This window comes from Octopus sinensis, linkage group LG2 (assembly GCF_006345805.1).
Source record: "Octopus sinensis linkage group LG2, ASM634580v1, whole genome shotgun sequence".
Taxonomy (NCBI): Eukaryota; Metazoa; Mollusca; class Cephalopoda; order Octopoda; family Octopodidae; genus Octopus; species Octopus sinensis.
The window spans coordinates 68,436,433-68,451,322 of NC_042998.1; the positions used below are offsets into that span (position 1 = coordinate 68,436,433).

The 14,890-nt window shown below is 38.2% G+C and overlaps 1 protein-coding gene across 2 annotated transcripts in view; it reads right to left on the bottom strand.

The window, feature by feature from the left end:
- Window positions 1-2,420: 2,420 nt before the first annotated feature.
- LOC115224844 (centrosomal protein of 290 kDa-like) overlaps window positions 2,421-14,890 on the bottom strand; it is a 41,503-nt gene continuing 29,033 nt past the window's right edge. For both annotated transcript variants that reach the window (XM_036513868.1, XM_036513863.1), the window contains 6 exons: window positions 13,432-13,554; window positions 10,602-10,719; window positions 8,931-9,022; window positions 5,927-5,995; window positions 2,969-3,039; window positions 2,421-2,575 (listed from right to left, as the gene is read on the bottom strand). In XM_036513868.1, the coding sequence (XP_036369761.1) occupies window positions 2,500-2,575; window positions 2,969-3,039; window positions 5,927-5,995; window positions 8,931-9,022; window positions 10,602-10,719; window positions 13,432-13,554 (549 nt within the window). In that variant the 3' untranslated portion in view covers window positions 2,421-2,499. The remainder of the gene's footprint in view (window positions 2,576-2,968; window positions 3,040-5,926; window positions 5,996-8,930; window positions 9,023-10,601; window positions 10,720-13,431; window positions 13,555-14,890) is intronic.

Genomic DNA, 14,890 nt, shown 5'->3' on the forward strand with positions numbered 1-14,890 from the left:
CTGCCACGACTGCGATTTTGCTCAGCTTGATGGGTCTTCTTCTCAATATATATATATATATATATATATATATATATATATAGGACAGCGCCCATGCTGGAGCACTGCCTGAACTTATTTTCTATCGTTTCTATTGCCATTTTATGGCAGGAAGTTGGTCTCTGATTGAGTTTGTAGCAGCTATTCTTCCCTGAATGTATCCTCGCATATATATAAATGTGACCGCGTGTATACCGTTGGCGATTTTTCCCTCCGTCTTCCCTTCTTTGGATCTTTCCTTTTCCTATGTTTCTGACGAAGAGCTCCGCTCGAAACGTTAAACCCTCCTTCTTTCCTGAGCGTCCGATAATACTATACTTGTTCCACGTTCTCCTGTTGTGTTTTCATGTTTGGATTAACTTTATATATATGTGTGTGTGTATAGTGAGAATTTACAAAAAAACAAAAGATGGGTATATAAACATCAAACAGATTATTACTTTAACGCCCGGGAAGTGAGAAAGTCTTTTATGTTTCGAGCCTACGCTCTCTTCCACAGAAAGGAACAGAAATAAACAGGGAGAGAAAATAGAAAAAAGTTTAGTGGCTAGCGATCTATCATGGCATATAAATACGACGGGCTTCTTCCAGTTTCCATCTACCAAATCCACTCACAAGGCTTCTATAGTAGAAGACACTTGCTCAAGGTGTCACGCAGTGGGACTGAACCCGGAACCATGTTGTTGGGAAGCAAGCTTCTTTATTTCATGAAAATTAGCCATAAAGGCCTTACATAGAGGGGACAGCACAAGGTGGGAACAAAAAAACACACTCTATTTTACCAAACTGCCAACCTAAAGAAATCAGAAGCATATAAAGAATAAAAGGAACATCTACTGAAACATTTGAGAAGCTTCTAAGGACGATACCAGACCAGCGAAACATGCGAGGATACATTCAGGGAAGATCAGCTGCTACAAACTCAACCAGTGACCAACTTCTTGCCATAAAATGGCAATATAAACGATAGAAAATAAGTTAAAGCAGTGCTCCAGCATGACCGCTGTCCTATGACTGAAATCATTAAAAAGACAAAAGAATAAGTGTGTGTGTGAGAGAGAGAGACAAATTCACGTGGAAGCAAGATCCAGAATCGAAGGGACTTACTTTTATCCTAGTAAAAACCAAAGTCTTAGTAAGTAGGAAGGCAGACAAATCACAAATGCCTTCAGGTAGATGACCCTGATCGATCTATAGGAGAGGCTTAGGTAGTAATTCCATAAGATGTACCCTGTGCAAGCTATGGGCACATAAGAGGTGCAGAGGAAGGTTAACAGGGGAAATAGTTTTCGTGCATGGAAGGTTCACAGGTACAATAAATGCTGAAAATATTCAGAAAATAGATTCCATCAACTGCCAGAAGGGTAAATTAAGGGTAATTGATAACTTCCGTTATCTGGGTGACCAAGTCAGTCGCAGAGGTGGATGCTCCAAGAGCGTAGTTGCAAAAATAAGAATAGACTGAGCAAAGTTCAGAGAGTTCCTACCTCTGTTGGTAACAAAGAGCCTCTCTTCTTCAGAGTGAAAGGCAGATTATATGATGCCTGTGTGCGAACAGCCACATTGCACAGCAGTGAAACATGGGCTGTGACCGCCGAGAACATGCGCAGGCTTGAAAGAAATGAAGCTAGTATGCTTCGCTGGATGTGAAATGCCAGTGTGCATGCACGACGGAATGTAAGTATCTTAAGAGAAAAATTGGGCATAAGAGTCATCAGATGTAGTGTGCAAGAGAGACGACTATGCTATGTATGATTATGTGATGCGTATGGACGAGGACAGCTGTGTAAAAAAGTATCGATCTCTGACTGCGAAGGAAACATGAGGAAGGGGTAGACTCAGGAAGACATGGGACAAAGTGGTGAAACACGATCTTCGAACTTTGGGCCTCACAGCTAAATAAGATTTATTTACATGAAAGAAAATTACCGGTGACATAACATGTGTTGTTTACAAATATTAACACATGCTATTTTCAGGGTGTTAAAGACAAAATGTGCAGTCACGCACAAAATGACAGCTTTCCAAACCCTGTTTCCTGACCGGGTGAAAATTATCAAACTTTAAACCTCTATAGCTTTTTAAAAGTATTTTTCTGGAAAAAATGGAATAACGCCAGCAATTCAGTTTGGGCTAGTGTATTATTGTGCCAAATTTTAAAATTTTCGGTAAACTTTAATTTTTGGAGCTGCTGGCAACCAAACAGAAAAATCCAATGTCCGAAATCCAGTCTAAGAGAATGAATCACTAAAAGAGTCTATTTCTTCGTCAAGCGTTTATTCCTTTATTTTATGAATTTCTTCTCCGTTACATCAAACATAAACGGATCCACAGGGAAATTTGATCCGTTAAACCCTAAAAGAAGTAATTTATTTCTTCATCAGGCATATTTTTGGAGAGCAGGTCATTACCTCGATTTGAACTGAAACTGATTTTTTGCCAGTTCTTTTCCTTCCATTTTCAAAGATCGATGATACTGTCAAAATCATCTGCCATGTTTTCTTGGTTCAATATTTTGATTAAATTTTCTATTTTTCTGGAGAGAGAAACGGAAAAGAACTCTTGAAATTGTCAAGAATATGGTTTAGTATGGTTTTGGCGATTTTGCAGTCTTAGTAATAATTGTTGTTGGTGTTTGTGTTGTTGTTGTTGTGGTGGTGGTGGTGGCGGCGACATGGTGTGGTAGTGTAATAGTGTTAACAGTGGTGGTGACGCCGGTGGTGATGGCATTGGTGAAGGTGGTGTTGGTGTTAGTGACAATGGTTCTGATAGTTTCGATGACGGAGACGTTACGGTGATGATCCTAAAGATGATGATGACGATAAAGAAGGTGATAGTGATGGTGATGATTATGATGAAAATGGTAAAGAGAGTAGTGGTGGGGGTGATGACGAGTGTGTAATACCAATACAGAAGTGTTAAAGTTCACCTGTCATTCATTTGTAATTTCTTTTCTAGATTTTCTATTTCTTTCTTTGCCTCCTCGATCCCGTATTCTTTCTGAAATAATAATAATAATAAACTGTACTGAAACCTATTTGAAAATGATACCAGGCTTACCGTCCCTACAGGAAGTGCAAAAAACAGATTGAAACTATAGACCACCTAATCTCAGGGTGTAGCGTCTTAGCACCTGTAGAATATAAAGCAAGACATGACAGAGTCGGCCAGTATTTACACTGGACAATATGTCGGCATTATAAAATCAAAACCGCTGACAAATGGTATAAAGACCATCTTCAAGCTGTGACATCAAAACTCACAGAAACATAGTGGAAGTAAAAATCCTTTACAAGGCGTAATTATTGTCCATTAATAGACTTGCCATTGTTCATATACGCACGGTCCTTAACAAACAACAGTGCTACCGTCGATTTTAAACGTCGATACCTCGCCCACTTGAGCTCTTTTAAACTCTGTTAAACAGTAAATCTGTCTCACTAGCTAATCATATACATTACTTGAAGGAAAATAATGTACAATACAATATAATGTGATCAACAATCATCACTGGAATGCCATACCAGGGAAACAACGCTCTGTGTAGTTTATGCTTAAAAGAATATTTACATATCTTATTAAATTAACCCCTACCAGGCCAACAACACGAAGCTTTTACCACTCGTGTTCACATTCTTCAAAACATTCCAGTTTTATCATAAAGCTAAACGTCGCACTTTGAATCCCTCTACACAACTCACACCCACATAAATTATAACAGCATTATATGCTTATTTAATTTAATCAAATCCCTCATACACTCCTCTATTCCTCACTTTATATTACGATTAATCATTATTACTTTATTTACATCTCTGAAATCCGTTATTTATTTCCCGTTTTAAAATTACCACTAACATGAATTTCATTTACTTCCACCTTCCAAATTTCATTTGCTCGGACTTCCAATATAAGTTGCTACATTACTAACATTTACCCATCATCATCATCATCGTCGTCGTCGTCGTTTAACGTCTGTTTTCTATGATGGCTTGGGTTGGACGGGTTGGCAGGAGTTAGCAAGCCGAAGAGCTGTATCAGGCTCCAAATGTCTGATTTGGCTTGGTTTCTACAGCTAGATGCCCTTCTTAACGCCAACCCTTTTACAGAGTGTACTGGATGATTTTTACGTGGAACCAGTGCTTTTTACGTGGAACCAACGCTTTTTACGTGGCACCAGCACAGATTCTTTTTATGTGGCATTAATGCAGGTACTTTTTACATGATGCCAGCACTAATCATTAAATTTATAATTTTGAATATGAACAGTTTCATTTCTACAATAAATGCATTCAGTATTCTAGTGACCATCAAGTACGTCCAAAACGCACTCCTTGACTTCGTTATGTATTTTATAATCTGTAAGCATTAATTCCTATCAACTTCATAACTACCACTGACCCATTAAGACTTTGCAATCTGTCATAGAAAAATAATTTATGATTCTCAACTTCCATTATTTTTTCTTCTAATCTCCTTTTTTTCTATTCTTAGCTTAACCCTTTTCTTCTCACCTGCACTATATTGACCGCTTATCTCAACATACTATACAGCTAGTTGTACGAGGGTGAGTCAAAAAGTAATACCATTTTGTTTAGGACAGGTATAATTACCAACACAGGAACATGTATCATACATCAAAATGAAGCTGGTCCTCTGTGGATCATATCCCTACTCTTCAGCATAGTCACCGTCCAGTGACGTGGAGGTGAAAACTGTAGTGAAGAAATGGCTCAAAGAACAGTCAACGGAATTTTACGGGGCAGGGATACATGCTCCCATTCGAAGGTGGAACATTACTGTTGAGAGAAACGGTGACTATGTTGAGAAGTGGGGATGTGATATCCAGAGAGGACCAGCTTCATTTTGATGTATGATACAAGTTCCTGTGTTGATAATTATACCTGTCCTAAACAAAATGGCATTACTTTTTTGGCCCACCCTCATACATAAATGCATTATATCTCAGTACCATATCCCCCACCCTTTAAAATTTAGGTATCCTACCACACACAACCCCTCTGGCTAGTCTATCTAAAGCAGTGGTTCTCAACTGGGGTCCATATGGCACTCGAGGGTCCATATGAGATTTTGCTGTTAAAATATATTTGCAATAAATTGATTATACTTCTGTTTACAATACACAAAACATTCTAAGAATTTTTTATACAGTTCCTAATAATCCTTTCTTCAATAGACACAAGGCCTAAAATTTGGGGGGAGGGGACTAGTCGATTACATCGACCTCAGTGTTTCACTGGTACTTAATTTATCGACCCTGAAAGGATGAAAGGCGAAGTGGACGTCGTGTGTTAAAAGAAAATGAAAATTCATCCCAGTAAAAGCCAGTGAGAACACCAAGTGCATTTCGGCCTTTGGAACCCTTTTCAATGACGCGTACTCACAGCCAGCCACATGCCTAGCAGTGAGTTGTTACCCTATATAGGAAACAGTGAATAGGGCATTCACTGATGTTGCGAATAGCCGCCCGGCTAAATAAAATACCGGTATACGCAACTGAGGCAACCTTTAATCAAAACCGACAGCTACACATCATACTTAGAATATAAACATTGTTGATACGCCAATAAATGTTGTTTTTGTCTTGAGACAGCATCAGTTATGGACACGCTATGCTAAAAACATAATAAATATCGGAGGGGGACGATGAGGACATAGCAGTCAGATCAACTGAGTTACCTGTTCATTGAATTTACTTATAAGTGGCTCAGTATTCCACGGGAAAATCTGCGCCCTTAATTTTCGGGTAGAATAAGAGTATCAAAGTTTATAACAAGTTGGTATTTTTGAATTACAGATATATCCACGCGATAAGTTTTTATACAAACAGTCAATGTAGAATTTTCTGGAATAGAATATGACTTACTTCGTATTTTCTTATTAACCTCTGGGCTTTGCATAATTCTTTATCTTTTTCGAAAGCATGTCTTTCAGCCTGGGAAAATATATAGAATATACATATATAGTGTATAACATTTAAGTGATACGAAGATACTTACGTACGTACGTACGTACGTACATACATACATACATACATGCATGCATGCATACATACATACACATACATACATACATACATACATACATACATACATATATCATTTAAATATATATGAGCATGTCTAGATATGTAGCTATATGCATGAGAATACATACATAAAGCAAAGCAAACAAATCTGCACATATACATACATACATACATACATACATACATACATACATACAAAAAAAATACCTTGTTACTGATGTTGAAATTCCAATGAAGGAGTCTTGGATCTAGGTTAGAAACCAGTTCTTTCTCTATTGGCAAGAAATCTTGAAATAAACTAAATAATGACATACATACATACATACATACATACATACATACAAACATACATACATACATACACACACACACATCACACTGCCTAAATACCAATTTTGAGAAATTAGGCTTCTCAAAACAAGAAAGGAGAAATCTAATTCGAAGACTACAGATCTAATCCATCACTGGAACTGTAAAAATCTGTAAAACTTTCTAGAAGTTTATCATTTAAATATATATGAGCATGTCTAGATATGCAACTTTATGTATGAGAATACATGCATAAAACATACAAATCTGCATATACATACATACATACATACATACACGCACACATACATACATACATACATACATACACACACACACACATATTTACAAACATACTTACATACACATACATACATACATACATACACACATACAAGCAGAAATACCCTATTGTTGATGTTGAAATTGCAATGAAGGAGCCTTGGATCTAGGTCAGGAACCGGTTCTTTCGCTATTGGCAAGAAATCTTGAAATAAACTGCCTAATAATATACATACATATTTATTTCTTTATCGTCTACAAGGGGCTAAACATAGAGGGGACCAACAAGGACAGACAAAGGGTCCATTACATCTACCCAAGTGCGTAACTGGTACTTATTTAATCGACTCCGAAAGGATGAAAAGCAAAGTCGACCTCGGTGAGCAAACTGGATGTTGTCTGAGACGGACAACAAATAGTACGTGCCGTCATAGAGGTTAGCTATCCAGTTGATGTAGATAAGTCTATCACCTCATTGGTTCCCTGTTACCCGCAAATGAACAACCACAGTTCCTCCAAATTTACTTTATGAGTGATGTAGGACAACAAACCCGACGGACGTGTCAAAATTTTAGATGATGGATCTGTTAGACACAGCACCAACTGCTGAAAAGGAGAGTATATCCACTGACAGCTTTTCGGTGCGTTCAAAAATCACATAACCCCCACCTCCAATTTTCCATGATAGGTTAGGGCCTGAAATACTCCAAATGGACGCATAGCATGTTGCTTAGTCAAATTAGCCCAGAATTTACTCCACAAAAATTTTGTTGTCAATGCTGCACTTTCCCATATCACCTGTTTCAACATAACTGTAATATATTATATACAAACTATGCCATTTTAACCCCGAGCAATGCCGGGTAACTCTGCTAGTGTGTATACATGTGTGTGTGTGTGTCTGTGTCTCTGTGTGTGTGTGTGTAACCATAGACGTACTGAATGCATGTTTAGACAGCTACTTTGTCGATACTGTCTAAATTCCAATGTTAGAGCATTGCTTCTAGGTTTCAAGCCGGAACATTTCTCAACTAATAGGAAATCTCAACAATGTAAACCAGATGATCATAAACACATGGTCGTTGACTGCCCGTCATAAATCATCTGTTCGTCAACAAAATGCCCTTGGACGGTGAGTAAAGCAGTTGGTGTCATCGTTCCCCACACCCACCAGATTGCCTCTCCGGGCCTCCATGCCAAGAACCAAGTGGTGTACATGAGTGCAACGAGCATGATCGACGATCAAGCTGCCTAGCTGGAGCAGTTTACTTGCTAGCTGACGCCCAAATATTGTCTGATGATACAGGTCTTCCGCTTGGCCGTAATAACTTCAAGCCTTGTCGGTTCTCTATCATCCTGCTACCGATGTCTTCACCGTATCCCTGGCACGAGAAGTTAAAGGCTGCTGGTACTTGCCCAAAGTTCCACCTCAGTCTATGGACGGAAGAGGCGACTTAGGGTCCCTTTCACAGCCTGTCATGTGACTACCGTCTCATACCGTTACATACATACATACATGGTTCTCCGTCTATTTCAACGAGGAGTTTTCAGTTCGGTCAACCAAACTCCCAACCTTTGAATTAAAGTGCAAGTTGTTAAGTACTCCAAAGACATGTGTATCCTTGTAATTCTCAGGTATATATATATATATATATAATATATATATATATATATTATATATATATATAATATATATATATATATAATTTAAAAATAGGATAAAATCTTCATAAGAATTTATCAAGTAGTTAACTAACTACTTTATATATATATATATATAATATATATATATATATATATATATATATAGGTGAGTGTGTGTTTATGTGTATGCATGTGTCTTTCATCAATCTATAAAGGTCAAAGATGTAAACACCGGCAGGGAAACAATATATTTCCCACGAAGAAAGATCCCTTGTGGGAAATATAGTTAGTCGCACTCTTCGTCTAGAACAGTGTTCCGTAACCTTTTTTTCCCCTTGCGGTACACTTATATTCTTTTCAAAATTCGGCGGCACAACTGAACTAAAAACATAATTAAAAATATAGGGGAAAAAATTATATTCAGGTTACACTGCGGCACACCTAGTATCGTCTCGTGGTACACCAGTGTGCCGCGGCATACCGGTTGTGGAATAAATCAAGCTAATGATCGGCCAATTTGATACCTTTCTACAAAATGTGATATTAAATGTAATTAAACATAAACAATTTTTGTAAATTACAAAAACAGCTTCATTAAAATTCTAACCTCCTGTCTGGATTTCTCTGCATCTAATACCTGTTGTCTCAAACTTTGCCATGTTTCATTGGCAGGCTCGACAGCTTTTTCACCATAACTTTCTACAAAAATATTCAGCAAAAGAATTAATTATTCAAAATAAAAGGGAAAAATTCAGAATGATAACAACAACAACGACAATAATAATAATAATTTTCGGATAGTGTGTAGATCTTCAACACTTCACACTATCCGAAAAAATAACCCTGCTAGGAACAGCTCACATCCTATGCAAGACACTATCAATCCAATAATACAACCTAAACAAAACAACCCACAAACACAAGACACTCTATGCAGCAATCAGTGAAATAAACGTCCACCAGCAACCTAGATAACCAACGCATTACACACTCGACACACAATACAAGCAGCAACATAACAAAAGTCTGCACCACACTTCAAGAGAAAAAATAAACTAATAGCAGAAAAGAACACACAATGCTGCACACACATTGCTACACACGCCCCAGCAAAACGGGGGTGTAGTAGTTGATGCAGTAGAAACCTCCCTCAAACAATTAAATGTTGGACAACTGTATAACATTACTATTTCTAAATCTCACAACGCGAGATATTCAGCAACAGTACTTTGGAGTAAAGATTGTTTGCCAACATAACATGGCAGTCTTGGTTTAGGACGAACGTTGCTGTAATTTAGCCCCAAGAGACATCGTCTCCAGCTGGCTATACGACACGATTTGTGTCCTTATATATTCGAACAAGGGAATCTAGCACCCCCACTCAGCTCAAAACAATCCAGAAATCGCGATACACAGATATTATTTTGAACTGAGTGTGGGTGCTAGATTCCCTTGTTCGAAAATATAAGGACATAGATCGTGTCGTATAGCCAGCTAGAGACGGGAGTGTTTAACGTGAGAGCTCAGATAATAACTTCAATATACTTACATGCAAACGTACACACACTTTATACATCAATGTTTTATTCCTAATTATTTAAACTTGTATTAGGGAGGCGAGCTGGCACAATCGTTAGCACGTTGGACGAAATACTTTGCGGCATTTCGCCCATCGCTACGTTCTGAGTTCAAATTCCGCCGAGGTCGACTTTGCCTTTCATACCAATTACGCACCGGGGTCAATGTAATCGATTAACTCCCCTCCCTCAAATTTCAGGCCTTGTGCCTATAGTAGAAAGAATTATTTAAACCCATATTCCCATATATTAAGAGTAAATAAATGTTATACTCTTTTACAGATTCGCTAGGCTATGAAATGTGACCATTAGATGACAAGACCTGCACCAAGTACCAAGCTGACACCCAGCGGGATTTGTTGAATGGAGCGATATCGAAAAAGTTGATAATAATTATAATTTCAAATATTGGCACGAGGATAGTAATTTTGAGAGGAGGGGCAAACTGATTGCATCAACCCTTAAGTGGTACTTTATTTCATTAACTTTAAAGACGAAAGGCAAAGCCGACCGCGGCAGAATTTGAACTCAGACCACAGAGACCCGAACTAAATACTGACATGCATTTTGTCCGATGTACTAACAATTCTGCCAACTCGCCGTTTTGTTGAAGATGATGATGATGATGATGATGATGATGATGATGATGATGGGGAGGTGGTTTCTAATTTAGATCTAAGACTAACGTAACATCCTATTACCTTTGAAGAGCATTTGAGGTGTTATCCCAGAGAATCGTTTCTTCTCTGCTAGCTTGAAGGAAATTTCTTCATTTTGTTTCTTCAGCTTGTCAATTACTTGATCCTTTTCTGCAATTACCTGAAAATAATAGAATCATAGTGTTTCCTGAGGTATTTCTTAAATTATATAATAAAAATAATATAGCATACCCTACTGAAAACAAGGTATGCAATAAGGAAGAAAAAAAAGTTTGTTTTTTTTTATCAAATAGTAATAATAATAATGTGCAGTCACTGATCGCTTATACATGAAGAGAGCAAATAGAGGAAAGGGACTGATAAGTGTGGAAGACTGCGCGCGTATCGAACTCGCGAGCTTAATGAGATACCTGGCCCAAAGTAAGGAAACCTTGCTAGTGACAGTTACGAAAGAGGGAGTATTGAGAGCAGAGAAAAAAGGGAAAACAAAGGAAGAGGTACAAAAAGGACACGAAGAAGGATTACGCAAGAAGGGACTACACAACCAATTCCATGTAGCCATAACAGAAGTTGCTGGAAAAAATAAGGGAGGATTAGCTGATGAAAGGAACACTAAAAAAAGAGACCGATTACATTAAATTGGTAGCGCAAACCAAGCTTTGGCCATGAACTGGGATGTCAATCTTAGGAATGAGCAAGTGTCTCCACTGTGCCTCATCTGCAATAGAGTAGATGAAACCATTGTCCATATCACGAACGAATGCCCTAGACTTGCCCCAAACTATTACAAGTTGTAGCGTCATGACCAGATAGCAAAAGTACTACATTGGAAACTTTGCGAAAAGTGGAGGCTAGAGAGAGAGGCAAGACGTGGTAGGAACACAAACCGCAGACTGGAAGAGTTGGAGACAAGCAAAATCCTCTGAGATTTTCTAATTCAAACAGATCAGGTGCTAGAGCATAACAGACCGGACCAAGTGGTGGTCGACAAGGTGCACCACATATGCTGTGTAGTTGACGTTGCATGCCATGAATAGTCAAGGAGGAAGGTGAAAAGATAGATAGATACAACCCTCTTAAGTACGAAATAGCCTGGCTATGGAAAATGAAGATGAAGATAGTGCCAATTACTGTCGGGTCCTTGGGAACAGTATCAGAAGGTATCATGAGGAATATAAAGGAAATTGGAATAGAGTGCCCAGTAGAACTGTTACAAATGGTTTGCCTCTTTTGCACGGCCAGAATAATCAGGAAAGTATTAGATAGCTGAAAAGAACGAATAGCATGGTAACATAGGCTGTAGGTCATAAGCTCGCTATGCATGCAAGACTCCAGAAGCTCCAACAAAACCTGTGAAAACGATAATAATAATAACAATAATAACCCAAAGAGAGCGAATAATGCCGATGTTGACAAAGCCCTGACCCATCAATGGCTAATGACCTCTGGCTTAAAATCTGAAACAGAAAGGTTTATCATAGCAGCTCAAGATCAATGCCTACCTACAAGGAACTACCAGGCCAACATATTAAAGAACGGCAGTAGCCCAACATGTGTATGTCAACAACAAAATGAAACCATTGATCATGTTGTTTTCAAGTGCAGTCTTCTTGCGCTTACAGAGTATCTCAACAGGCATGATAGAGCTGCACAATATATTCACCGGGTAATTTGCAAAAGCTTGGACTAGCCCCATGATAAAAACTGGTGGGAACACAAACCACCTCCAGTGCTTGAAAATGACCATATCTCACTCCTCTGGAACTTCACTATTCAAACTGACAGAAAGATAGATGCGAATATGCCGGACATCATATTGAAAGACTTCAGGCAAAAATCATGCTTCCTCTTTGATATGACTGTCCCACTCGATATATACGTATCTGTCAAGACCTACCAGAAACTGAGCAAATATAAAGATCTTGAAATAGAAATTAGCAAAATGATTGCTACCTAGCTCAGATACCAGGAAACACCAAAGTGGCAGAAATTCACAAGATAGTACTCATAGTAACTGCCCATATGCTACGCAAAATACTTTCTAGGTAATCTCAAGTTTTAAAACAAATATAATTTTCTTATAGTTTCTTAAACATTCTCTAGAACAACACTATGTACAAAACCAAATATATGGCACCCAAGGTATAACACCAGCATGAACTTCCAACTTGTTGTCTCTTGAGGTCTCTGGGTGAGACTTGGAGCCAACTTGTACGATTGTAAAGCAAAAGGTCAAACATAAAATAATAATAACAACAACAACAACAATAATAATAATAATAATATATTTCTTTACTACCCACAAGGGGCTAAACATAGAGGAGACAAACAAGGACAGACAAATGGATTAAGTCGATTACATCAACCCAGTGCGAAACTGGTACTTAATTTATCGACCCCGAGAGGATGAAAGGCAAAGTCGACCTCGGCGGAATTTGAACTTTGAACGTAGCAACAGACGAAATACGGCTACGCATTTCGTCCGGCGCGCTAACGTTTCTGCCAGCTCGCCGCAATAATAAACATTTCTGTTATAGGGACAAGGCCTGAAATTTTTGGTGGGGAGAGGACTAGCCGATTACATCGACCCCAATGTTGCACTGGTACTTAATTTATCGACCCAGAAAGGATGAAAGCAAATTCAAACTCAGCGGAATTTGAACTCAGAACGTAGCGACGGGCGAAATATTGTTAAGCATTTCGTCCAGCACGCTAACGATTCTGCCAGTTCACCGCCTTAATAATAATAATAATAATAATAATAATAATATAATAATAATAATAAGAAAAGAAGAAGAAGAAGAAGAAGAAGAAGAAGAAGAAGAAGAAGAAAAAAAGGAGGAGGAGGAGGCTGCGAAATAATTGTATAAACCTTAGACAAAGTCACTATAGAAGATGGTTTGAATATTTCTTTATCGTTCTCCAATTTCTGTTTCAGTATTTGAATTTGTGTTTTGTAGTAATCAGTTTCTCTGTTCAAACTTTCAATAAATTGCTGAAAGGTAAAAAAATAAAAAATAAAAAATTTCCATAGGAATCGATGAGTGATGAGATTTTTTTTATACCAAAGAAAAAAATGTCTGCCAGAAAACTAATTCAAGTGGTTGAATTACTGTTTTTTTAGTTTTGTCTTTCCTGCTCGTACATGTTCCATGTGGAATGAAAGAGAAACAACAACTCAAACATGGGCAAACTGCGGCCCACGGGACTTTCTGAATGGCACACCAACGAAAAATTACCTTGAATAATTTTAGTAGTGCGGCCCATTTCTTGGGAAAGGTTGCCCATACCAGGACTACATTATGGTAGCACTATTAAATAACACACAACGAGCTTGTTGAATTTCCTTTAAATTTATTCCACGAAGTGTCTGTTATATTTTTCTTATCTTTGTGGTTTCAGTCATTAGATTGTGGTCATGCTGGAGCACTGTCTTGAAAAACTTTTTAGTCAAACAAATCAACCCTAGGACTTATATTTTTTCTTAAAGCCTGGTATTCTATCGGTTCATGTTTTCGAGGGGTCAGGTCCAGGCATGGTATATTAAGTCTATCACTCAAGAACATATATAACCCATTTGACGGATTCCTCACAGTTTCCCTCCATCAAACTTATACAGTTTCATTGCAACTGTTTGAAATTTTGTTGATAACCATGTCATACGCATGGGTTTTTTTCTATTTATTTCACTTCATTTATACGTATTTATTTTGTTCAAATTGACTGGCTTTGACACCTTATGAAATAAATTTCAACTGAATTCAGTAAATTCAGCGTGTTGTTCAATGCCTCTTCCATGATGTTGCTGAATCATTAATCTGTTTAATTCTTCCTTTATCACAATTGATTAATAATGCTGTCATTGGTTACATGTTGTCAAAGAACCAATCATTTATTAACGATGTATCTGGCAAAAGCATGATAACTGCAACCAAGTCATACTCACTTGTTAGTGACGGCTCAACTTTACACACACACACACGCACGCACACGCACACACACACACACACACACACACACACACACACACACACACACACACACACACACGTATAAATATGTATGTATGTATGTATGTCATGTCACTTTTGAGTGCTACTGGTAACATGTAACCCAGTACAATCTGTTGCATGGTCGGGTCGTCGGCGACTAAACCGCCAACCTCACCAATCTCGCTTGGTGAGGAGGGTGTTTATCGGACACCCTGCGGAATGAAAAAAAAAACCCGTCAAAAGGCGGAGGAACTCTTGAGAGTCAACGGCCATCCAAAAGGCTGGATCATGCGCGGGGACATAGAAATAATCGGACTGAATACCCGATCGCGCGGTTAA